Here is a 25,056-nt window from a genome sequence, read left to right on the forward strand (position 1 = left end):
CGCTCTTTATTAGCCGACCGACCGCCTCCACTCATAGGCAGCCGACCACCTTAGGGACCGAATGGGCCAACAAATCCCAGGGGCCAGGATTAAAATCCTAGTTGCCATGGTGACCTGGGATTTGTCGAGCCCTGACATAACATATTGTGTCTTATTTATTCTTTAAGTGGAACAGTCAGCGGTAGCATTTCCTTGGTTTCTATGGTGATTGCTCCACTTTTAGAATTTAGCTTCTAAGTGTTTTTATTTTTCAGTGAGATGCACCCATCGCAGTATTTGCTGCACTGTCTGTTTGCCACCTCCTCACACTCCTTCCTACTTGTCTCCACGTCTCTGTTCTGGGATCGGGTACGTTTAGTGTATTTGGTAATATTATAAATGTTCGTTATACGTGCAGTTAAGATCATGAGTAATTGATTTGAAACGCATGCGTTTGAGTGACATATGCCACATAGGTGTAGTTTTTGTGTGACAAACAATATCAGTCTCTGCAGTGCAGGGTTTTATGGGATACAGTTGGTCCTCCCAACTGGGATAACAATGATTGGCTGACAGATAAGGACAATCTCTCTTTATGTCTAATATTTCAAAATCATCTCAGAACTTTCTACAATTTTTGGGATATATATATATATATATATATATATATATATTCTCTCTGCCATGCTACATATGTGAGCAAGTTTTGGGTTTTGTTATTTTCCCCTTTTATGAAGTGTTCTGTATAGTGATGTCCCGAACCGTTCGCCGGCGAACATAGCTTGTTCGTGGCGAACATATGCGATGGTCGGTCTGCCCCCTATTCGTCATCATTGAGTAAACTTTGACCCTGTACCTCACAGTCAGCAGACACATTCCAGCCAATCAGCAGCAGACCCTCCCTCCCAGACCCTCCCACCTCCATGACGAATAGGGGGCGGACCGACCATCGCATATGTTCGCCCGCCGTGTTCGTCACGAACAAGCTATGTTCGCCGGCGAACGGTTCCCGGCAAACAGTTCGGGACATCACTAGTTCTGTATCTTTGTTTAAATGTTTCTGTGTTGCCATAGGTGTTAGAAGGAATGTCATCCTTGAATGGTATTGATGGTCTTGTTGACTGACTCTAAGTCCTAGTAAACCTACCACTGGACAGGTGTATAGACGGAGTTGCATATTACCTAGTTTTGTTCTAATTCAAGAACATTGTGTTAAGCTCTTCTCCTTTGGTGGATTAGGAGGACCGGTTGGAAAAGCAGCGTTCTAAATCTGTGTTGTAATTTGTTAATTCTACATGGATGTTCACACAAACGTGCTTTCATTCATATTATCTCAAACAGTAAATCTTACAATTGAGGCTAATATTATTTTGCCTATCATGTACATAGTGTTTTGTATTAACGATCAAGGCAAAAATCTCTCTAAAACATTTGAATGATTTCTGATGTGTTAAAGGGTTACTTTAACCACCATGACCACTTCAGTGATTTTTTTTATTAATTATTTCTTCATTTTCCAATATCCCAAATCCAGTCACTGTTTATATGTTTTTTGCCCATTATATAACCTCTGTCTTTCTGTCTTTCTTGGTAGGAGTCTTTGCCTAAATGGGTCCAGTCATGCCTCCAAGTAAGAAGGCGGAGGGCACTGGGATTAGTGTTTCCAGCCAGTGTTACAGGCGTAACTCGCTCTCGAACCCACTCCATGATGACGATGACCTAGACTTCCCACCACCCGCAGTCAAATTAAACAAGGAGAAAGGGGCTATGGAAGATGAGGAGCTCACTAATTTGAACTGGTTGCATGAGAGCAAAAACTTACTTAAAAGTTTTGGGGACACAGTCTTAAGGAGTGTCAGCCCTGTTCAGGACATTGATGATGACACCCCACCTTCGCCTGCTCAGTCGGATATGCCCTATGATGCCAAGCAGAATGCCAACTGCAAGCCCCCATATTCCTTCAGCTGCCTCATATTTATGGCCATCGAAGACTCCCCAACCAAGAGACTGCCAGTCAAGGATATATACAATTGGATCCTAGAACACTTTCCGTACTTTGCAAATGCTCCCACAGGGTGGAAGAACTCTGTGAGACATAATCTATCCTTAAATAAATGTTTTAAGAAGGTGGATAAAGACAGAAGTCAGGTAAGACTCTCTTTTCCACTAGCCCAATGCTAGCATGAACTGTCTTTCTAGGAAATGGGTCTAAAATTTAGAAGCATGTCTGTGTGTAATAGACCATTGCTTTAATTCTATTTTCAAGTTTGCCATTAAAGTTTAAAATTCTACTTTGGGTTTCTATTGGTTTAAAATATTTGCGTGTAGGAATAGTTTCAGAAACATTGGTTTTATGATGCTCTGACCCAGGGTTGAACAAAAGTTAGCCCAGCTGGGGGTCCACTTTTATTTTTTTTTGGATGTTTGTTGGTATACACTACGGTACTAACTCAATGTATAGACTATTTTTGCTAGTAAATACTTATTTTGAGTCTTCACACAAAAAGAGAAATCGGACAAAAAGTTAAGGTATAATAACTTGTACATATAAAAATGTTTTACACATTCTAAATGGATCACTGCTGTGTTAGTTTTCCTAAAACATGTAATTTTGTTATACCATTTTCTTTTATGCTAGTCTCGTCAATAAAATCTGTTTTTAACCTGTGCTATCACAGATTTTTAAAATTGCATGTGTGGTTTTAAACTTGGTTTTAAACATTTTGCCTTTCTACTGTCCACTTTCAAAAATGAAAAAGCTCTACGCATAATGAGTACGTGTGTTCATCTCACTTCCACAAAACTATAGCATCAGGGTTCCGGAAGAACAAGTTCACTAGAACGTACATTTTTTTTTTTTTTTTTTTTTTTTTTTTTTTAAACGCTAGGTCTGGGTTATGGAATCTTTTAACTGGGATTAAGGTTAAAAGCAGTAAAGTACATTAGACAGCAGCAAACAACCAAGGGTTTTCAATACTGGACTCAACGTAAAAATCTCTACAAAGCTTTTTCATGCTGTTGCGGCAGTGCAAGCCAGTTTGCGATCTTTTGCACAAAACAAAAAAAATAAAACCTCTACGGAGAAATTAGCATTGAAAAAAAACTTAGAGTTTTAGTGAACTATATAATGCTCATCATTGCAGCTAGGCTATGAGGCTTTCATTAAGGGGTATGATCTAGCTCACCCCCTCCCCCAAAAAGGTTAACAATTTGCCTTGTGGGTATACGGTGTGGATTTTGGGATGTGTAGTGATCGGAGATATATAGTAATACACTAGGTATTATTTCTACATATATTTTAGCCTATTTAAAAGATGCCTTTCCAAGATATAAAGGGTTTTGCTTAATTGTGATTCTTAATAAAATAAATTCTTAGAAGTTTCCAGTTAAAACAAAAAAAACTATTCCAGGAGACGTTGATTGACTTGTTCGCATTAAGTAACCTCACAACTTGAATGTTTATGGTGGAGGATACTGGGACATTATGTAAACTGGAGTATTTGTGTGGCCTGGTCACGATCATATTCTTTGTGTGTACTGTAAACAATATATACATCAATTAAATATTATACACTGATAAGCTCATTTTCCCACAATTTGGTTCACAGGTGAGACAAAAAGTAATCAATAGAGAGGAAAATGAGAGAAGCTGTAAAAACCCAATAAATCTATATCCATTTATTTGAAAAATCTCTTCGTGACTATTCAAAAAGTATATTAACGTGAGATGGCATGGTCTTGCTGGGATTTGGTTCCTCTGGACAGTATTACTATCAAATTGTATTGATCTCTGCAAAACAGATCTGAGCAGTTTTTGTTTTTATGTCCTTTTGTTGTTGTTTTTGTAAAAATGTCCCATTATTCTCATCCGCCATTGAAGCGTTTTCCTACCTGGCGTATTCTATACTACTAAATATTTCCCATCTGAGTAAGTTGAGAAAACGTTTTAGCGTTTATTGTGATTCTTTATTATTATTTTTTTTTTAATGGAAAAATTCAGTGGTTAACTATAGCAGTTGAGCTCCACCCTGCATTGTGTAAGAGTGCTTTAAAATATTACCTATTTATTTAAAAAAGCTATACTTTGAGAATGTATACTGTGATGTGTGTGTATTTTTTGTTTTGATTTTTATACCAGAAATTAAACGGAGTTAGATGGATATGTTGATCTTCTGTGAGCTGCTTATGTGGCTGCTGTGTCTAAAAGCCCTCTAAATCTGTGTCTGATTGTGAAACTGCTGTCATCTGGTCCTCTGCTGCGTAGAGGAATTTTTACTTGTATATGTGTTTCCATGGAGACAGGCTCACAGTTGATATCGAAGTAAGTAGTTGTCATGGTAACGTAGTGATGTGGCAGTCTGTGACCCTTGTTGCGATGCAGTAGATGGCATTGCAGTGATGTCGTGCAATAGACACAGCGGTTTTTGATTGGACCAGAGCACCGTTAACGCTTTTGGATGTTCAGCATTTTATGTTTCTCATTTTCTTATAAACTCCTCTCTCTGCTCATGCATTTTTGCTACTGTGTTGTGGCTTTATTTGCAATTTAGTGCTGACGATTTAATATTTTTGCATTATACAGACACATCGCTAGCCTTCCACAGAATAATTGTCTAGAATGTGTCTCTGCAGTACCTTGTGAGCAATGCGCACTAACTGATATGTGACTGTGCTCTTGAGTGTGACTGGATATACAGATTTAAAATGATGTACGGTACTTTGTTTCATTTTAGTGGCCTTTTCTTCCTTCCTTATTGTGTTACTTACTTTATATGTAGGAAAATAATGTTATTTAATGGTAAATTGTATTAATAGATTTGTAGTGTTTTTGTGTGTATGTGTTATTAACCCCTTAACCCCTTAAGGACCAAACTTCTGGAATAAAAGGGAATCATGACATGTCACACATGTCATGTGTCCTTAAGGGGTTAAGGACCAAACTTCTGGAATAAAAGGGAATCATGACATGTCATACATGTCATGTGTCCTTAAGGGGTTAAAAGGACACTCTCTATATGCATGCAAATACAATGGGCTATCTAATCATCTTCAGCAAGACCACTTGCAACAATTATATATGTAAGCCTGGGAGAGAGAGAGATATATATATAGATATATATATATATATATATATTTTATTTTTTTTTCCCAGGCTTACATATATAATTGTTGCAAGTGGTCTTACTGAAGATGATTTAGATAGCCCATTGTATTTGCATGCATGATCAGCCTGGGATTTATTGCATTGAGGTCCATACAGCTGCTTGTAGCACTACAGTGATTCCTAAAGAAATCATTGAAATCTAGTGAACACGCAAGGTCAGAACTAATGCATATGTGTATCAACGTGCAAACTGATTGACTGGAGGTAAAATAAACTAATATATAAACATTCTAATGCAGGGCTTGACATATTTGCTTTGACTCTAGGAGCCTGCTAAAAAAAAGTTAGGAGCCAGATATACTTATTTTTTTAAAACTTACAAAGCTTTATTTTCAGCGACAAAAATAAGATATATCTTAAATTTACACAAAAGAAGACTAGAATCAAATGTCATGGGCATGTAACTTGTGCAAATAATTAATATATTCTGATTTGACACACCCAGATGTTTTGTGTGTGTGTGTATATATATATATATATATATATATATTATTGTTTATTTTTTTAATATATTATAATTGTTTTACTTGGCTTTTGTGGCCATGAACGTACCTTGTGTTTTTAGAATTAAAAGAGCAAACGTGTATTCCTGACACTATAGTGCTGGTGTGGCTGTTTAAGTCATCGGCTCCCCTGTCTGTGCGGTGAAAAGGTGGCTGGCCCCACCTCAGTGGCTTAGATAGTCAATATTGAGGATCTCAACCAATCCAACACTTTCTCATAGGAAAGCATTGGAAGGCTATTGCACTTGCACGGCAAAACGATGCATTGTGCCAGTCAACGTCTCTTCATAGAGATGCATTGAATCAATGCATCTGTGTGGGGAATGTTCAGCACCCCAATGCAGACACTGTGCAGCACTGACAAAATAAGCACCTTTGGGTGACTGCTACTCTTTCTCGCGCACTGTTTAGTGATGACCGGAGTAAGAGCAGCGCAGGAAGATTACAGTTCCACTCGCCTTGGGAAGGCGCTAAGGTGGCTAACCGGCCAGCTCTTGCCCATTACAGGCAGAACACAGAAGGACCAGGTCGCACCTGCATGCTCAGTGATCTCTGTAGTATTGCCACTGCACTCTCAGGCATCCGTGCAAACTGTGTTGAACAGGCTGACAAACACCCAGGTGCCAGGACTAAATTCCTAATGCCTTGGATTTGTCGAGCCCTGTTTTAATTTTTGATTTACATAATGCATTCTTAATGGGTGGTTGACCCACTTTACTTTTATTTTGTGTTTCTTGCAAGCAAATCAGAGCAGGACCTAAAAATAAAATGTAAACTAAAAAAAAAAATACAAAAAAATTTTGATTTTGTAATACCGTATATACTCGAGTATAAGCCGACCCGAATATAAGCCGAGGCCCCTAATTTTATCCCAAAAAACTGGGAAAACTTATTGACTCGAGTATAAGACTAGGGTGGGAAATGCAGCAGCTACTGGTAAATTTCTAAATAAAATTAGATCCTAAAAAAAATATATTAATTGAATATTTATTTACAGTGTGTGTATAATGAATGCAGTGTGTGTATGAGTGCAGCGTGTGTGTATGAGTGCAGCGTGTGTGTATGAGTGCAGCGTGTGTGTATGAGTGCAGCGTGTGTGTGCATGAATGCAGCGTGTGTGTGCATGAATGCAGCGTGTGTGTGCATGAATGCAGCGTGTGTGTGCATGAATGCAGCGTGTGTGTGTATGAATGCAGTGTGTGAATGCAGTGTGTGCAGGGCCGGTGCAAGGATATTTGCCGCCGTAGGCAAAAAAAAAATTTGCCGCCCCCTCCCCCCCCCATATGTCCTGACTTCCCCTCCTCCTCCCTTAGTGGTCCTTACCTCCCCACCCCCGTGTTCCTTCACCCCCCCCAGTGGTCCTGACTCACCCCTCCCCTAGTGGTCCTTACTTCCCCCTCCCCTCCCATAGTGGTCCTTATCCCACCCCCTCCCTCTCATAGTGGTCCTTATCCCCCTTCTCCCTCCCATAGTGTTCCTTATCCCCCCCATCCCTCCCATAGTGGTCCATATACCCCCCCTCCCTCCCATAGTGGTCCTTATCCCACCCCCTCCCTCCCATAGTGGTCCTTATCCCACCCCCTCCCTCCCATAGTGGTCCTTATCCCACCCCCTCCCTCCCATAGTGGTCCTTATCCCCCCCCTCCCTCCAATAGTGGTCCTTATCCCCCCCCTCCCTCCAATAGTGGTCCTTATCCCCCCCCTCCCTCCCATAGCGGTCCTTATACCCCCCTCCCTCCCATAGTGGTCCTTAACCCACCCCCCTCCCTCCCATAGTGGTCCTTATACCCCCCCCCCCATAGTGGTCCTTATACCCCTTTTTTTTTGTCATTATTAATTTTTTATTATTATTATTATTTTTTTATTATTTCTTTTTATTTATATATTTTTTTTTTCGTCCCCCCTCCCTGCTTGATACATGGCAGGGAGGGGGGCTCTCCTTCCCTGGTGGTCCAGTGGCAGTTCAGTGGGGGGAGAGGGGGGCTGGCAGAGCTGTAACTTACCTGTTCTGCAGCTCCTGTCAGCTCTCTCCTCCTCCGCGCCGTCCGTTCTGCTCTTCTGTCAGCTTACACTGTAAGTCTCGCGAGAGCCGCAGCTTTCGCGAGACTTACACTGGGAGCTGACCGAGGTGCTGACCGGACGGCGCGGAGGAGGAGAGAGCTGACAGGAGCTGCAGGAAAGGTAAGTTACAGCTCTGCCAGCCCCCTCTCCCCCCGGTCTGTATTATGGCAATGCAAATTGCCATAATACAGACTCTGACTCGAGTATAAGCCGAGTTGGGGTTTTTCAGCCCAAAAAATGGGCTGAAAAACTCTGCTTATACTCGAGTATATACGGTAAGTCTTATTTTCTTGTGGTTATTCATATACAAAATGTAAAGGAAGGAAACTTAAGGTGTGTGTGTGTGTGTGTGTGTGTGTGTGTGTATATATATATATATATATATATATATATATATATATATATATATATATACACAGCTTTTCAGTGACAGAGGTGTGCTTGACCTATGGCTTTGCAATGTGTTGGACACATCTGGCAGTCAGAGTGTTAAAATGTGTGCATTTCTAGCTGTCTCTCTGGTTCTGTGTTCTTCAGTTTGCAGCATGGTTGTTACCGAGCAGGTTAGATCGCAGAACGTTGTCCCAGAACACTTGGCTTGCTGTTTTAACCCCATCATTGCTAGGAGAGGCTGGTGATGGAGCATGGCTAGAGTGTGCTGCCAGTCTCATAATGGCAAGTGGTTAATGACCCATTTTTAACCATGTGTCAATGGTACATAACAAAGGGCCCTTGTTGCAGTGTCTACAATGCACAGACCAGTGCAGTTTGAGGACATTCGTTTATGGAGTTATTTATTTAGAACAGTTGTCGTCTTTCTGTCTCATCATCTAATTTTGCTATCTACCCCTGAAAATCAAGTTGTTGTGGTTTTTTTTTTCCCCCTCATTTCTTTTACTTCTTTTTAACGCTCAGAACATTTAATTTTCTCTGATGTCAGGTTTTGCATGACTGAAAAGGGAATGACCTCAGTTACTCCCCTTTTTCCTTAGGTTTTCCAAAATGAGTTTATTGTATTGTCCTGATCCAACAGTACAGTAAAGAATGTACGATTAACGTAAAAAACCTGAGGAACATTATACTAAAAGTTGTATTGACTGTAAGGGTACTTTAGTGACTGTCCATGTGGAGTTAATGTACTGTCAATGAAGTTTGACTACCTATTTGATGATTGCTGATACTATGTTTGTGGTTCCAGTTGGACTCCCCTGTCTTATACTGGTGTGTTTTTTAAACCCTGTTCTATTCTGCCAAAGTTTTTTTTGTGAATTTTGAAGCCATGTTCCCAAAAATGTGTCCTGGGAATTGTAGAGCATTAACATGTGAATTGCAAATTTAAGCCTAAAATATACAAACTGTGAAATTCTCAAACTCTGCTAATAGTCTAGCGTGGCTGTTTTGGCCAAAAGAAAAAACAGTTTTGGGAATAAATCACCTTAAATGAAATTCCAAGTCCAGCTGAATTATAAACCTTTTGGGCAAGAGCTTTTAATCTCAGGTGACTGGCAACCAGAACGTAATATTTTTTATTTACTTTTTTTGCCAGTTTGTGTCTGTGTCTGATATTGTATAACTCACAGGGCAGCAGAAAATGCCTCTTCGGACACCCAAACTAACACAAAGAAATCCCTCTTCTCCCAGACTTGTTACAAGTGCTTCTCAAAAAAAAATCTATTCTTTTCAGTGGCTTCAACACATGTTCTACTGGTGACCTAGTCTGTGCCGATTAGCAGAGAACACGCTCGGTTCATTATTTATTTAGAAATCGTTAGTCTTTAGAGATGCTAAATGATCATGTAAGTCAGTGTTCAGGGATTAGAGAGAGAGGTATTTCCCACAGTAATATTTGTACATCACATTATAGTTCGATTTGGGTGGTTGATCTCGTCCATTGATATGCTGGTGGTCAGGAGGGAAATTCTATTTTTTTCATAGGGATTTTTGTTTACAAAACACATTTCATTCGACTTTCCCAAAGGGATCCTTTGTTGCGATCACTTTCTTTCCCTAGGATTTTTTTCCCCAGCTCTTCCCAAAGAGGAGTAATATAGAAATATAACTAAAGATAGTTTTGTACCTATGTGTTTGTTTGGATTTGTCTTTATTGTTGAGAACACTTTGTCTGACATCTGTGTATAGTGTAATCTAAAGAATGTTTAATATTACTCTAAAGCAAGATGTACGAAATGCGGGTTATTTATACATTCATGACAAATTTCAGGCCATAGTAATGGACTTGGAAGATTTCTCAGACCCTATCTTAACAATTCTGCTTTCTGTCCTAAAATGTGGAATTATCTTGTAAATATCCCAATTAACAGTGCAGTGAATAACACTTAAAGGTTTTTTGTAGACCAGAATTTTCAAACTCATTTGTTGCCATATTTCAGGTGTGTTGTGTGTAGTGTTGACATTGGAATTCAATTGTGTGTGCGTGTGTGTGTATGTATTGACGAATGTAGCGTGTGCTTGAATGCATTGGTGTGTTTGCAGTAATGGTGTTTGTGTGATCCCTCCTGCAATATGCAGGGCTGTGTTTGCTTGTGTGTATGCTTGAATGTATTTGTATATAGGGTTAGTGTTTCAATGCATGGGTGTGTTTGTGTGCAGTGTTGGCTTTTGAATGATTGGATGTATGTACTGACACACATACACTGACACAGATATGCAGCCTACTCCGATATAAATGCAGGTGTACATACATGCACATACTGACACAGATATGTACAGACACACACACACACATATACATACATATATATATATATATATTATATGTGTGTGTGTGTGTAACAAGCACCATAGTTCCCTTACCTTATCTTTTGAGTAAGATATGGGAATTCTCAAAGGATACTTGGTCACATCATGGAGCAATAATGTCATCATGCATGGAAGTGTTTCTAAGGTAAGTGTTTTTTCTTGCATTTACCTTTTACAGAGGTGTCCATTGATCCTTAAATTTCTTGTGAGACTTTTGTTTCTCATCTCTTCAGCTGGAACAAGTGCTCTGATCAGGATAGGTGGATCTTGAGTTTGGCATGTACATAGGAGCACCAGATTCTATTGATATGATATATCATTTCTACAGTTGTTGTTTTTTGACATTTTCTTTAATTTTTATTTTTTTTCTCCCATATGCTAGTGATCGGGTTTTAACACAACATTTGGACAGTATTTGTGGTTGAATTGTGATTTAGCACGCACACAAACAGTAATGGGGAAATTATTTTCCATACCAAGCCATATTTCCTGATTCTCTTACTTTGAATAAAACCGTAGATTGCTAAAGCATGAAACTCTTAACACATTTCCTGTTTAACATGGTGATGAACACAGACAAAAATTAAATTTTTTTAAACTTGATTCAGTGTAGATAGTGCTGTCCTACTATTCTCTGAACAGGTGTCCACAATTATAGATATGGAGTATAACCTCAACTGTGTTTGCAAAAGTCAATAGCATATGAAAGATTAAATGGACACTATAGTCACCAGAACAACTACAGCTTAATGTAGTTTTTCTGGTGAGTATAATAGCTCCCTTCAGGCATTTTCATGTAAACACTGCCTTTTCATAGAAAAGGCAGTGTTTACATTGCCCCTAGTTCCACCTCTAAGGTACTACTCCTCATATGGCCACTGGAGAGGCTTCCTGGCTCAGGGCTGAACAGTAAGCAGCCCTGCCGTTCAGCGTCCCTATTTAATGCATCTCTATGAGGAGGTGCTGATTGGCCAAAACAGTTTGGCCCCGCTCCTTGCCGATTGTAGCCAATCCATTGCTTTCCCCATGGGAAAGCATTGGATTGGCTAAAATTTTTTATTTTGATGTCACCAAGGGGGCGGGGCCAGTGAGTTGAAAATAAGGTGAGTTTTAACTCATTCTGAGGGGGCTAAGGGGAGGGCAAGCCACCTTATGGTGGGTTTTCACTATAGGGTCAGGAATACATGTTTCCCTTTTATTCCAGAAGTTTGGTCCTTAAGGGGTTAAAGAAACCCTCCAAACATCATCATAACTAGTACAACGCCTCCGTCTCAGCCGCCTCTCTTGCTGGAAGCTGTCTTCCCTGATGCTCTCAGCAAACGAACTGGTCCTACTCAGGAGAGCTAACGGAAGCTCCTAGCAGGAACTTCTGGCTCTCCATGAAGGCTGTGAACAGTATGCTTGGATTCTTCCTGCAAACCAATTTTGGAAGTATGGATAAACGAGATGTAAAATTTCACATTATCTTGGTGGCAGCCAATAGTGTGGGCTTGGGATGCCAGGATAGTCCGTGATTTATCAAACCACTCAAAAACATCTTAATGGGAAAAAGGGAAAGACTGCTCTCAAAGACTTCTTGGAGCATAACCATTACAATAAGCTGTAGTGGTTATGGGGTTCCTTGCTCTACCATTAACCTCTTAAGGACACATGACAGAAAATGCATTTTTTCCTTCTGAAGCGATGTCCTTAAGGGCTAAACAACCATGCATGCAACATAATCCTCTCCTTTTTTTTTTTTTCTTTTCCTGAAAGGACCACTAAAGGTACTCAAACGACTTAGCGAAGTGCAGTGGCCCAGTAGGTTTAGCCCTCCAATATAAAGCATTGCAATTTTGTAGAATCCGTAATGTTTACATTGCCGGGTTAAACTTGGTCATGTGGTCAAATCACTCTCCTAGAGAGCATTTGATTGGCGTGGCACAATGGTTTTTACCTATGGGAAAACATTGGATTGGCTGAGCATAACTGTTAAACGCACACCTCTCATTACTAACATTTGATCTATGCATCTTGCTATTGCGTTTTTTGTTTGTTTTTGTTTTTGTTTTTTTATTGCCAATCCTGTGGAGCCTATAATATAAATATACTGTTCATTAATCCTTGGACTCTACCCTCTTAATAGTGCTGGCTCCCACCATCCTTATTTAGATGTATTTTTTCCCCCCAAAGCTATTTGTCTATCTTCCTTGACCTAGTGCAAGACTCAACAAATCCCAGGCGCCAGATCGCCATGGCGACTCGAAATTTCACTCTGGTGCCTGGGAATTGTCAGCCCCACAAGAGGCATTGATGGCTGTGATTTTCCTGAAGCTTCACTTTGCTTCCAAGCGCGCTGTTTTGTGATGCCGAGAGCTGGAAGTTGCCGTCACTCCGGCCCTGGCATCACAGCAGAGAGCGTACAGGGGAGCAGAGAGTAACTGCATGAAGATTAGCGAGCAGCGATACTGGACCCCAGGTGAAGCATACACTCCAGCTCTCCCAAAGGTAGGGAGGCTGGGTGGACTCGGATAAATAAAAATGTCAACTTGTGAGTGAGGGAGAAAGAGTGTGTGTATGTCTGTCAGTGACTCCGATCGCATGAGAGAGCTGTTTTTACTCACCTTTTTCCCCTCGCCATGCTGGTTTCGCCACGGCTCATCCCACCTCCATTGCTGAGATCATCAATCTTTATGATCTCAGCAAAATTGATTCCATAGTAAAGCATAGGGAGGCTGTTGCGAATGGGCAGCAAAACATCTCACAGAGATGCATTGAATCCATGCATCTATATGGGGAACGTTTACCACCTCCATGCAGAGCGTGGAGACCTTAACGTAGATGCTGCACACTGTGCAGCACTGACCCAGGACTCTCTAGTGGCCATCTCAATGACTGTCACTAGAAGTGTTACTAGGAAGCAATGTAAACACTGCCTTTTCTCTGAGATCTGCAGGTACAGGCTATAGACACCAGAACAACTGGCTCCTAACCTTTTTTGCTGGTTTCTAGATTTCAAACAAATTTGTCAGGCCCTAACCTAGTGAAACTAAATTTTACTAAGATCATGACAGATACTCACATGCTCACTTATTTATTTTAATAACCATGTGTGGAGTCAGTTTGAAGGTGGGACTTTATTCTGGAAACGATGCCAGTGTGGCCAGTAAATGGCTGTGAGTCTCCCTCTCTCCGTCTCTGTCTCTTTATATGGAAGTTTGTTGTAGGCCATGTTATTGAGGGTTATATGCTTGTAAAATAAAACAGTGGCTGTAACTCGAGCCACAGTGTCTGTCACAGATTAGAATCAAGGTCAACTCAATCTCTCTTATGCTTCCAAGGTCAATAAAATTACTATGATTTAAAAAAAAAAAAAACTAAAGCGAAATCTAGTCTTCTCTCGATGAGATTCTATGTTTGTTTTGTTGTTTTTGTTTATTAAGTAGTGCTGACACTTATCAGGTTGCAGTGAGCTGTGTTGGCATGTAACATTTCTCAGTCTAAACTTTAATTTTTAGGAAGTAGAATTGCCATAAATATAAAACAGTTGGGAGATTTACCAAAGTGTAACTGCAACTGTCATTACTTTTCTAATACTATCCTTACCTTTTGTGCCACTTTACCCCACTCCCTCTAGCATGTAAGCTCATTGAGCAGGGCCCTCAACCCCTCTGTTCTTGTGCATCCAACTTATCTGGTTACAATTACATGTTTGTTAGTCCAACCATTGTAAAGCGCTGTGGAATTTGTTGGCGCTATATAAATAATAATGTTGCTATATAAATAATAATGTTCTGAAAAGCTGCCGTGGCATCCAGAGAAATCAACAGGAACTTTCCACTGGTGAGCACCTCACCTTTTAAAATTACATGACGTTTCAGAAAATTATATTAAATCTCCTCTCTTGTTCTTTGAACCCACAGTAAGTGTGTTGTATGTTCTTGAGACTTTGTACACAGTGTGAATGGAGCTTGTGTGAGTCATAGTTTATTACACAAAAACTTGCATGGGGAAAAAACAAACAAATGTTGTAAGTCGGGTTCTTGTGTAATGTTCGTGCAGTTTAACGTGAATCCGTCATGACTAGTTTACTTGAACCTGCTCCTTATGCAATGAGTGTAACATGTATCATAGTGATATATTTTCTGTTTGTTTAAAAATATGATGTCAGAAAATCAGTAGTGTCCCTTTTCACAGCAGTTCAAAGCTTGAACAATAGCTTAACCCCAAAGGTAAGCGGGCAGTGACCTCCTGGCACTATACTTCATTCTGATTAAGTTGTTATGGTGGCCGGCGGTTCCCTTTTAAGAAAATGTTATCCAAATGCTGCTAGCATCTCGATTAGTGTTTAAACTATGGTGAAACTCCCTACTCCTTCTGTCGCCCATCTACACCAATTTAAGACTGCTTGTGAACTTTTCCAGACAGGGCAGTCCTACTCATGATAGAGACACACTGGGGGGACCCGCTTGGCTAAAGAACAAAATAGTATTGGCAAAGTTTCTCCCTCCATAGGAATTTTACAGGAACTACAGTGCTGTAACAGACCACCAGAGAACAGACCTTTTGGAGGGTTCTCCTGCTTCTCCTTGTCACTTAGTTGTTGGCACAGAAGACAATCGGTTTGAAAATGTGGGAAGAGGCCATAATTTTTAAAAAAGCTCTTCTTAAACTGTATAAACTAGCTATCAATTATTCTAGCACACATACATAGTATCTTGTGTACCTATATTTTCACAGGCACTCTTCAGAAAGAGATTTGTGCTTTTTTTCAGTGTATAGTTTATCCCTGTGTCTGCTAAACTGTAACAGAGAATTGCAGCCTATTAGGTGTGTAGAGTCTAGGTGATGGTCTAGCCCCCCCCAACCCCCCAGTTTTTCATTGTTTTTTCTTTTTTTTCTTTAACCAACTTAGTTGCTTAAAACAAATTATTGAAGGAGGGAACTTTCACATCTCTAAAAGTTGTGTTTTTACTTTTTTCATTTTTGAATGGGGTGGGGGAATACCCTCATTCAACAACAAATAATGATAAAAAGGCTACTTTAAGCCTTTAAATAATTTCTGCATTGTCAGTGAAAGCAATATGCAATACCTAAGTATTCTGCTGTATAGAACGTCTGCCACCTATTTTTTTTTAATATATTGCAGGGTTATGATATTGGCATTACATTAGTTTGCTTTACCTGCAGATATTATTTTTATTTTTTTTGTGGTGAGATATATTCCTTTAAGATCACAGACCCTACTCCTCCATTCCTTTGCTTTCTGTAGATCTCGCTTTGTAGCACTAATTCAATCCTTATATAATATATATATATAAAAATTATTTTTTGTAATCGAACTATACATTGCTGTGGTATATGTTGGTGTTTTACAGACGTAAACCCCTTCATGCAATGTATAGATTTTTACATTTATTTTAAAATGAACCAAGAATAACTTTCTTTGCCTTCAGTACAGGTTTTGATCCCATTCTACACAAAGGGCAAAGTGATTTTCTTAAACACCTAATACAGGACATGTGGTTGAATACTGCTCAGATAATCCGCACATCTGTATTTTCCTTCTATTACCGTGATTTGACCATCCTGATTACAGGTCAGATCTTTATAACAGGGTGCTTTTCAGTCATTCGCGTTTAATAGACTGTTCTAATAGCTGTGTTTATTCTAAGGCTTGTTCTGTCATTCTACGAGATGATTATCATGTCTTCTATGAAGCATATTTTGTTACAATGGCTGAAACCTTCCACCCTACGATTATCAACTTCTAGTCTTTGGATACACTTTTTTTATTCACTTGTTGCCTAGGAGACACATATAATTCTGATTTCTTTCCCCTATTTTGATTGGTGCTATTTTTGTCTCTTGCTATTGGATCCCGTTTTGGGAGCTACACGAGTCATAAGAGGAGAATTAATCACTGGAAAAGTGGTGCAAACACTGTTGATGGCTTTCTGGCAGTTTCATGCTAAATATAGTGACTGAACACAGCCTGTCTATAACTGATCTTTCCACTGAAGTGTGTAGTTTGTATTTTTTTTTTTAAATTAATTTTTTTGGGGAGTAATTAAAAGCTTCTTATGGTAAATAATATTCAATCATTTGACATAATAAAATATCACAGCATTGTAAGCAGAGAGGAGCTAAAGTGGAGAAGAAACATTATTTCAATAAAATAAACGATGAAAAGAGAGACAGCTAGTATGCTTAGAGAATAGGTGTGGAAGTACAAAACTGCCATGAAGGGTTCTCTCTAACAGTCAAATTATATAAAAACTCGCTGTGCAATTCTGAGTCCTCCTCGGAGCATCAAAATACTGCTAGACATCCCCGGGAAGGAGGGCAGAAGAGTCTCTCTCCAATTAAATGTATTGTTGCATTTAATTTTCAATTCTAACTGGTACCCAATTTTAGGATTAACATGTGTTGGGACAAGCAGGTGTGATTTCTAGATTCTTGTTAGACACATGCAAAACGCCTTGCAAACCCTAAAGGAGGGTGATCAAAAGGTAGATCCCCAGAGGTTTTAAAACCGCTTCCATGATGCTTTATCATGCTAAAGGCATGCAAAGCATCAAGGGAGTTGTAGTTCTACAACATCTAGCGATCTGCATTTTGGGGAGCCCTGCCCCAAGGAAAAGCTTGTGGGTAACTCTTTGGATATTTCTCTATTTAGTCTAATTTCTGGGCCAGGTGGGAGTAAACCTTATACCTGGGGAGGATTTATGGCTTCTCTGTAAGTTAAATGGAACATTTAGTGCGAGCTATTGCAGTCACACTCAGGGCTAATCCTTTAGCTTGTAATTAAGCCTATATCCTGAGTAAGCACCTATTTAATTTCAAGGTGGAGCATGAATTGGGCATGGAGGTAAAGATGGAGACGAAGGTAAGCAGTACACCTGCAGAATGACCTAATTGATACTTTTAATTTTATTTTAAAACAAATGTTTTCAATGTTTAGTTTTTTTGGCTCCTGCTCGGTATTCCTCGCTCAAAACCTTTTTGTTGGCTAAGAAACAAAATATGGCTGTTACGTTGCTAGGCATGTGTCGGTGGGCAGGCACTGGGCTCTGTTTATTGGCAGATTTTGTGCCTGTGTATTGGCAGATTTTGTGCCTATCAGCTGGCACTTGTTACCAGAAACGGTTGTGGTAATGAGAGGGTTAACAAAGTTAGAGAGCAGACATAGCTGTGCAATAGGTTAATTTGCATAATCCACCTATGTTGTGTTTCTCGCAAAACAGGAAATACAAGTAATGAATCTTTAGACATTTATAATCATATATATTTACATTAAACCTCTTTTTTTAAAGTTCTTTATCACAGTGTTCATTTTATAAGAGAAGTTTTGCTTTCATGTTTTTTGTTTTTTTTTCTCCCCTCGATGCCCCAAATTACCTTAAAGCAACGTAAACATTTTGTAAACCAGTATTGTTGCCCAGGCAACCATATTGGCAAAGCCAGACCTTTGTATCAGTTAACCTACCATGTGACAAAGTACAATGGGAAGGAGAGGCAGACCGCAAAATCACATCTTAGTAATGAATTCTGGGTAGCCTAAAGCAGGTGTAGCCAAAATGTAGGCCCCCAGCTGTTAGAGCACTGCAATTCACATGATGATTTGCCAGACTTGGAACACTCCACATACTCACAGACAGCACATTTAGCAGATTTTAATAGAGATTGGCATTTCTATCAATTAACCTTATTACATCTTCCTGACTGTAAATCAAAGAACCGATCATCTTACTTCCAGGTAGTTGAAAGGAACACTACTGTATTCCTAATGTCACAGGGCCTCTGTCCCTAGATCTACATACGGTAGATCCCTTACCATTTGCAAAAAATAGGATTTACTTATCTTTTTTTCAATGCAAAGGCTCCATTGTCGTGGCTATTTGCAAATCCAAATAACTAGCGTTTTTTTGCAGGAAATGCTTGTACTTATAATGTATCACTTTTCTCTCTCTTTTTTTTTTTTTACTTTTCATCTGTTATGTGTATAATGTCTAAAAGAGGTCTGCTTCAGTCTGGAATGTCCTCTTAATTGCTTCTACAGAAACACTGCTGCTGCATTGGCCATCTTACCCTCTGGGGAATCTCAACACTGCAAAGAACTTGTTACAGTTCACTTCATAGATACAGTGTTGTCAAGCACAGTGTGTGATTTTTCTCTTGGCATTATAAAGGTTAACCAGGTTGCCTGTTGTGCTGTCTTATAAGAAAGAAAATAACCAGACCTTTGATCATGGGCATTGTTGATCATTCTGGATACTTTGTATCTTCTAGAGCCCAGGCCTCCTGTTGGTGGTTACAGAGAGGTTCTTATCCTAAAGCAACACTTTAGGGTAAGGAATACAAAAGTGTATTCCTGACCCTATACTGTTAAAAACACTTATTTATGCCCCCCCCCTTTAAATAGGATAAAAACTCAGCTTTATTGCAGTGCTGCTCAGCTGGTGCTGACCCTGCCCCTGATCCATTTATTTGGCTGACATCATCAGCATTGATGAGCTCAGCCAATTCCAATTCTTTCCTATAGGAAAGCATTGAATTGGCTGAGATCGTCAAATCTGATGATCTCAGCTGAGGAGGCAGGGTGGGGGTGGAGGGAGGGGCAGAGCCAAACACCATGCTGGCCAATCCGTATCTCCTCATAGAGATGAATTGAACCACTGAATTTCCTTGGGGAAAGTTTAGCGTCTCCATGCAGAGCGTGAAGACTCTGAACGTCAGCCCTGTACATTGTGCAGCACTGACCCAGGAAGCACCTATAGTGGCCTTCTGGGTGACTGCTACTAGAGGTGTCCCTACGGGGCAATATAAACAACGTATTTTCTCTCAAAAGACCGTGCTTACATTAAAATGCGTGCAGGGATTGACTATATTCACCAAAACAACAAGCTGTAGTTGTTCTGGGTACTATAGTGTCCCTTTAAAGAGGAACTGTCCGTTCTCTGTAAATCACTCCATTAGAGTAAACATTTGCAAATCTAACACATACGAAAGCAACACCCTAAGCACTATTACCACTACAGCTTGCTTTAGTGGTTATGGTACCAGGAGTGCACTGGCGCCATCCTACTTTAAGATCTTGTACCATTTTTTTCACACAAATCTTTGCCATTTCCTAAATATGCAGTTCAACCTTATTTATGTAATATTGTGTTGTGTATTCTTCAAAATCAATAATGTTCAGATTGAGGTCAACAATCTACTGGTTTGCTCTCCTATACTAATCGGGTAAATATTTAGGAAAATCCTTATCTAAATGACTCCTGTCCTCTTGGTCACTCGGAGCGTGCGCGTGCAGACCGATCAATACACTGATATGAGTTTGTGGACATATATTTGGCATTTCTGTAGACAGAAGGACCTTCACTGTGTGTGCACAAGGGATTGTACATAGAAGGTTCTTCAGTGTGTGTGTGTGTGTGTGTGTGTGTGTGTGTGTGTGTGCGTGCGTGCTTAAGATATAACTGGCTGGTGTGTATACCTTATGCCTGCTAAGCTCAAATGTACCTACTTGTTAATGCCAAGTGCCATTCATTGTACTGCAGAATTGGGCAACTTGTCCCAGCATTCCTCTGTGTGGTTAGATGTACCTCATTCCCGGTTGGCTAATATTTTTTTTGGACTGGAATTTTAAGAGATGAAGTTTTGTAAAAGAAAACGTTATGTTACGCATTTATTCAGTAAAGTTTGAATTCAAAATGAGAATTGACAAACATTGTGGCCTAACACTTTAAATTCACTATTACTACCAGTTCACACTTTAGTGAATAACCTTGTTGGCTTGTAGGACACTCTATGAAAAAGTGAAGGCACCACCATGGAAATCAATAGTTCTTGCGGTGATTCCACCACTAGAACTTGGTCTCTACAGAAACACCTAGACTTGACATGTTCTGTAAAAGTGCAAGATAGATATGCGTACATAGATTCCTCTATACACTTTATCAATATGCAAAAACAGCAAAATCAATTTTGCCAGGTACATCTTGCAGAAATGGTCATTTTTCTAATTTAAACACACCAATGAGTAGAGTAGCTTTACAACTATAAAAATATGCTTGGAGAATGATAAGAGGACAGAGGAGTTACATTGTTGGAGGGAGAATGGATCAGGGCCATAAATGCTCGAACGGTGCACACTTATTGTTCTAACCACATAGAAAACTCAATCCGTGCGTCGTGCGTCACTCCAGTGAGACCATATAAAATATACCCAGAAGATGCAGCCAAATGTTGGCACAATGTCACATATATGATGGGACTTTAACATACCATCACTATGGGATGAAACCTTTACATTGATACACAATTTATGTTCACCACCAATAACCACAAAATTTGTACAAGTAGTGATGTGGTTACATTTCCCAGAAACATTCCATACCCCACCAAAGCTTTGGAATACATATTTTAGCAGCCAGACATTTGATCGTACTAAATTGGAAAACCATGAGATGCCCAACAGTGCAAGAACGTCTAGATAAGATGACCCTCAAATTATACATAAGAATACATGACGATTAAGAGTAGCACATTTGTACAGGAGACATGGGGGTAAAAACTACAACTCCCATGATGCCTTGCATGCCTTTAGAATGTTTGTGGCAAACAACCTTTTTTTATAGAAAGTACAAGTTAATATCCCAAAATAACAAGCTGTTGAGTAAACTTGGTGCATGTGTATGTTGTAACTTTAAGAATTTTGGCCACACCCGTATATTAAAATATATTGCAAAACACAACGCAGGTTGACAGGGCTCAAACTATTACTAGTCCACTTGTTGGTGGGTGGGGGAAAAAAACAAGCTAAAAAAAACACAACCGTAACTCGTTCAGAAGAGACATCCAGTCACTATACCACAAGCACATGAGTACTCTTTAAACACTTACTCTTTGTGGAAACTGCGATTTGGTAGGAAGTTGTTGTTGTGACCGAGCCATGTTTCAAATAAAAATGATATACTTAACTCTGGGTTTGATAACCCTTACCTCTACTCCCCCCTCCCACCCCTCAATAAACAAGCAATTGTAAAAAATTGACACGGGATTAACACATTTTTAAACCAAAATAGCCAAATGCAATAATATAGTCAAATCTGTATGTCCACCTAAAATTTGCCATTCCTTTGTCGGCTCACCACTAATTCTTGGTGTAGTGAGTAAACCGGAAATGTAAGTTATGGTACAACTGGTGAATTGAAAGATTTGAGGTAATTGAATACAGTTTACATTAAATTGATAAGGGAACTAGATATGGGATTGTATGTAGCTAAACTCATACTTTCTTTTTCAATTATCTGCTGCCTCTAGGACTAATAATGTTATCACACTTATCCAACATAATAATATGGAATTTTAAGCACAGAAGTTAGAATATAGCACATAAAAGTATGAAAAGCAATCACTGTTTCCTGAAAAGGCACAGGAAAGGCATCTAATGCAAATTACACCACCACCCCTATCCTCTGCCATGAGTTTCAGTATGCATATTTCATATTTTTTTTTTTTTTTACAGTTTTGATTATTATTAAACCTCAACTGAGACTCCACTCGAGTCCAACTTATACAAGATTATTCACTAAAGTATGAATTATCTAGAATTCATTTTTTTTTCCTGCCAAATTAGCCATTTGCAATACTCTTCCAAGTCAGATATATTTTCACTTTGGCTATTTTAGCCTTAAATCTGAGATTTACCTTAAATTCACTTTGAATTCCTGTCTTTTTGTACTTTAGTGATTAACCCTTTGAGTTTTACATCTGTGACTGTAAACCCCCAGGACCTTAATTTCAAAGTTAAGAACTTCAAAGCGATGCGTGCATTGTGCAGAGGTGTCTGTGTTGGCATTCATATTGTTACATCCAAAATCCTTTGTTCTTTTGTTGCAGAGTATTGGAAAAGGATCCCTATGGTGCATAGACCCGGAATACAGACAGAACCTGATCCAAGCCTTGAAAAAGACCCCATACCACCCATACTCTCACGTATTCAACACCCCCCCCACCTCTCCTCAGGCATATCAAAGGTAAGGTCATGTTGTAAAATCTGTTCAGCCGCCCATGTGCATTACCTTTTGATAATACCTCAACCTTTTGAGGTGATGGCGTTCTGATGCCTCCGTAACCTTGTAACACATCTTGAAATATCTTCAAATTTTGTTTGTATCTTAACTTTTGAGATCTATGATGCCTCTATGACCTTGTAACTTGTCTTGAAATGTTTTCTTGGGGACGAGTACGTTGGAGGACAGCATTGTTGACTTTCTTTCTATTTATGGAGGCTGAGCGTGCAAGGTCCGTGCAAGTTGATGCAGGCAGTACAAGTTTTCTTTGCTTGCAAAGAAGCCTGAGAGTCAAGGGTTTTGTGTTGGGTTGTTTCCATGCAACCAGACCTTTTCCAACGGTTAGCCCTGTTGTGGTTACGGCATGTTGATAAATTCGTTACGTGTTTGTACCTGGTCACTTGTCCTTTTTTTTATGAAATAGGTGCGTGGATTGTGAAACCTGTTAACTCTGTGTGCACGTAGTTTTATAATTGCTGGGTCAGTTGCTGATAGCTACATAATGAGCATAGCTAGCTTCTAACTGGGTTAAATACCAGTGGTGTGAGCTGATAGAAAGCAAATTATGATTAAAAGTGTTCTGTTGAGGGGGGGGGGGGGGGGGGGACCTATAGTTAATTATCACACAAGAAATAACTAGTGAAAAACCTGCATTAAAATGGAAAATATCTAATAGTCCTGTTTTCTAGCATAATGATTTTCTTGTAGATGACATATAAACATTTTCACCATATATTCGATCAATTGATTACACCCTGCAGTTTTCCACACTGTATCTGTAATCCTTTGTTAGATGGAAAATGACAATGCAATTACAATGGGAATAATTATTAAATAGTATGCCTCTTAATTCTTTATTTATTTATTTATTTATTTATTTATTTACTTCGTTTTCATCCCCAGTATTCTGTGCAGAACATGTATATGCTATGAGTTCAATTTCGGTGGCAATCAACCCTTTGGCACTGTGAGAGTTAACGCTATGTTAAGTTTACTGGAGTCCTGATGCCCTTTTCTGCTACAGACCTTTTGAGTTCCTAACCATATTTTGTTTTGTGGCTGGAAAAAATATTCCCGTAGTCTTGCAAGCCTTATGTTGTTTTATTTTTTGTTTTTTTTTTGTTATCCGAGACGGAGCAGAGTGTGTTGTTTTTTATTTTTTTTATTCTAAATTTTGAAGACTGCTTATTGAAGTTTCCTTGTGTCTCCGTTGAGAAACATTCCATCACATGCCCAGACAATTCATCTTCCGCAAGCGATGAGGAGAACAGCTGGGCTTTAGGGGGAAGACTGCTGTAAGTCTGCCCTTGGAAGGCGATTAGCGTGATGGGAACCATGGCAACTGGAGTGTCGCCATAGCAACACATAGCTGAGACAGGTGCAGTTGCATCACAAGGCTGTTAGTTGCCTGGCAAAAGGACAGGCCATTAGCACGTATAACTACAGTTGCCATGGCAACAAATAACCCTATATAGCCGCTAACGTTGGCCCTGAGCTTTTTTTTTTTTTTTTCTGGGAAGATGTGGTACCTGCTTTCGTCTGTTTTAGTGAGAATCAGCAGCAGCTTGAATTATCAAAAATGACAACTTGAGGTCAGAACACTTCAGGAGGAAACAAATAATACAATGTTTTTTAAAAGCCCCTTCCTAAAAAATAAGGCACACCAAATATCAGCAAACCAAAGATGTCTCTATAGGTGATGTAGTTTGTGCTGCACATCCAGCTCGTAAAAATGATCCCATTCATCCATCATACAAAAAAAATAAAAAATACCGCTTTTTCCAGCTCGTGGTGTAAAATTAGTGTTATTTGGATGGCACAGTTAGAACGAAACATATGTGCAGATAACTTTTACTCCTGGCATTGACAATGTTCAGTGAGTGTACAGATAATCAGTTATTTATCTTTGCGTAAAGCACATCGTGGATACATGCGCAGTTATCCGAAGGCCAGTACTGGACAGGAATTTCAGTTTGGTCACTTTATCATTTTCTTTCCCCTTGTTTGCTACTATAATTTTTGTGACCTGATTTGAATAAAATGAAGAAAAAAGGAAAGAAAACTCTCCTTTGCATTCGCTTCTCAGGAATTGAGATTGTGACTGTTGACTTATGAGGTGGTTGATGGCGTCATGAAGTGGTTATGGTACATATACACCATCAAAAAATTTTTTTTTTTACATTTTTGTTTATTGCTCAGTCTACATGTATGTGATATGTGAAAACGATAAGCAAGCACCTATTCACATTTAACAAAGTATTGCACATCCTACAAAATGCTAGATACAACACGTGGAAAGAGAGGTTAAAGAGCTATTATGCTCACAGCTTGTTCCATGACAGAAAATATGCAATAATATTAGAAACAATTTGTCAAACAGATATTTAATGCATATCTCACGTGACTCAATCTATAACGTAGAACAACTGGAAAAAGGCTTGGATGCAGGAGTGGGTGATTGGCTGCGTCCCCCACTTCCAGTAGGCTGATAGGCCGAGGTCAAGACAATGTCATGGAGCACTGAAATATC

At 39.4% G+C, this 25,056-nt stretch overlaps 1 protein-coding gene across 6 annotated transcripts in view; it reads left to right on the forward strand.

Annotated features, from left to right (window-relative positions):
• The window catches only part of FOXN3 (forkhead box N3), a 220,076-nt gene that overhangs the window by 134,349 nt on the left and 60,671 nt on the right, over positions 1-25,056 (forward strand). For all 6 annotated transcript variants that reach the window (XM_063440079.1, XM_063440081.1, XM_063440082.1 and 3 more), the window contains exons 2-3: positions 1,574-2,127; positions 22,354-22,490. In XM_063440079.1, coding sequence (XP_063296149.1) covers positions 1,588-2,127; positions 22,354-22,490 — 677 coding nt within the window. In that variant the 5' untranslated portion in view covers positions 1,574-1,587. The remainder of the gene's footprint in view (positions 1-1,573; positions 2,128-22,353; positions 22,491-25,056) is intronic.

The sequence above is a fragment of the Pelobates fuscus genome, chromosome 13 (genome assembly GCF_036172605.1).
Source record: "Pelobates fuscus isolate aPelFus1 chromosome 13, aPelFus1.pri, whole genome shotgun sequence".
In the NCBI taxonomy this organism is placed as follows: Eukaryota; Metazoa; Chordata; class Amphibia; order Anura; family Pelobatidae; genus Pelobates; species Pelobates fuscus.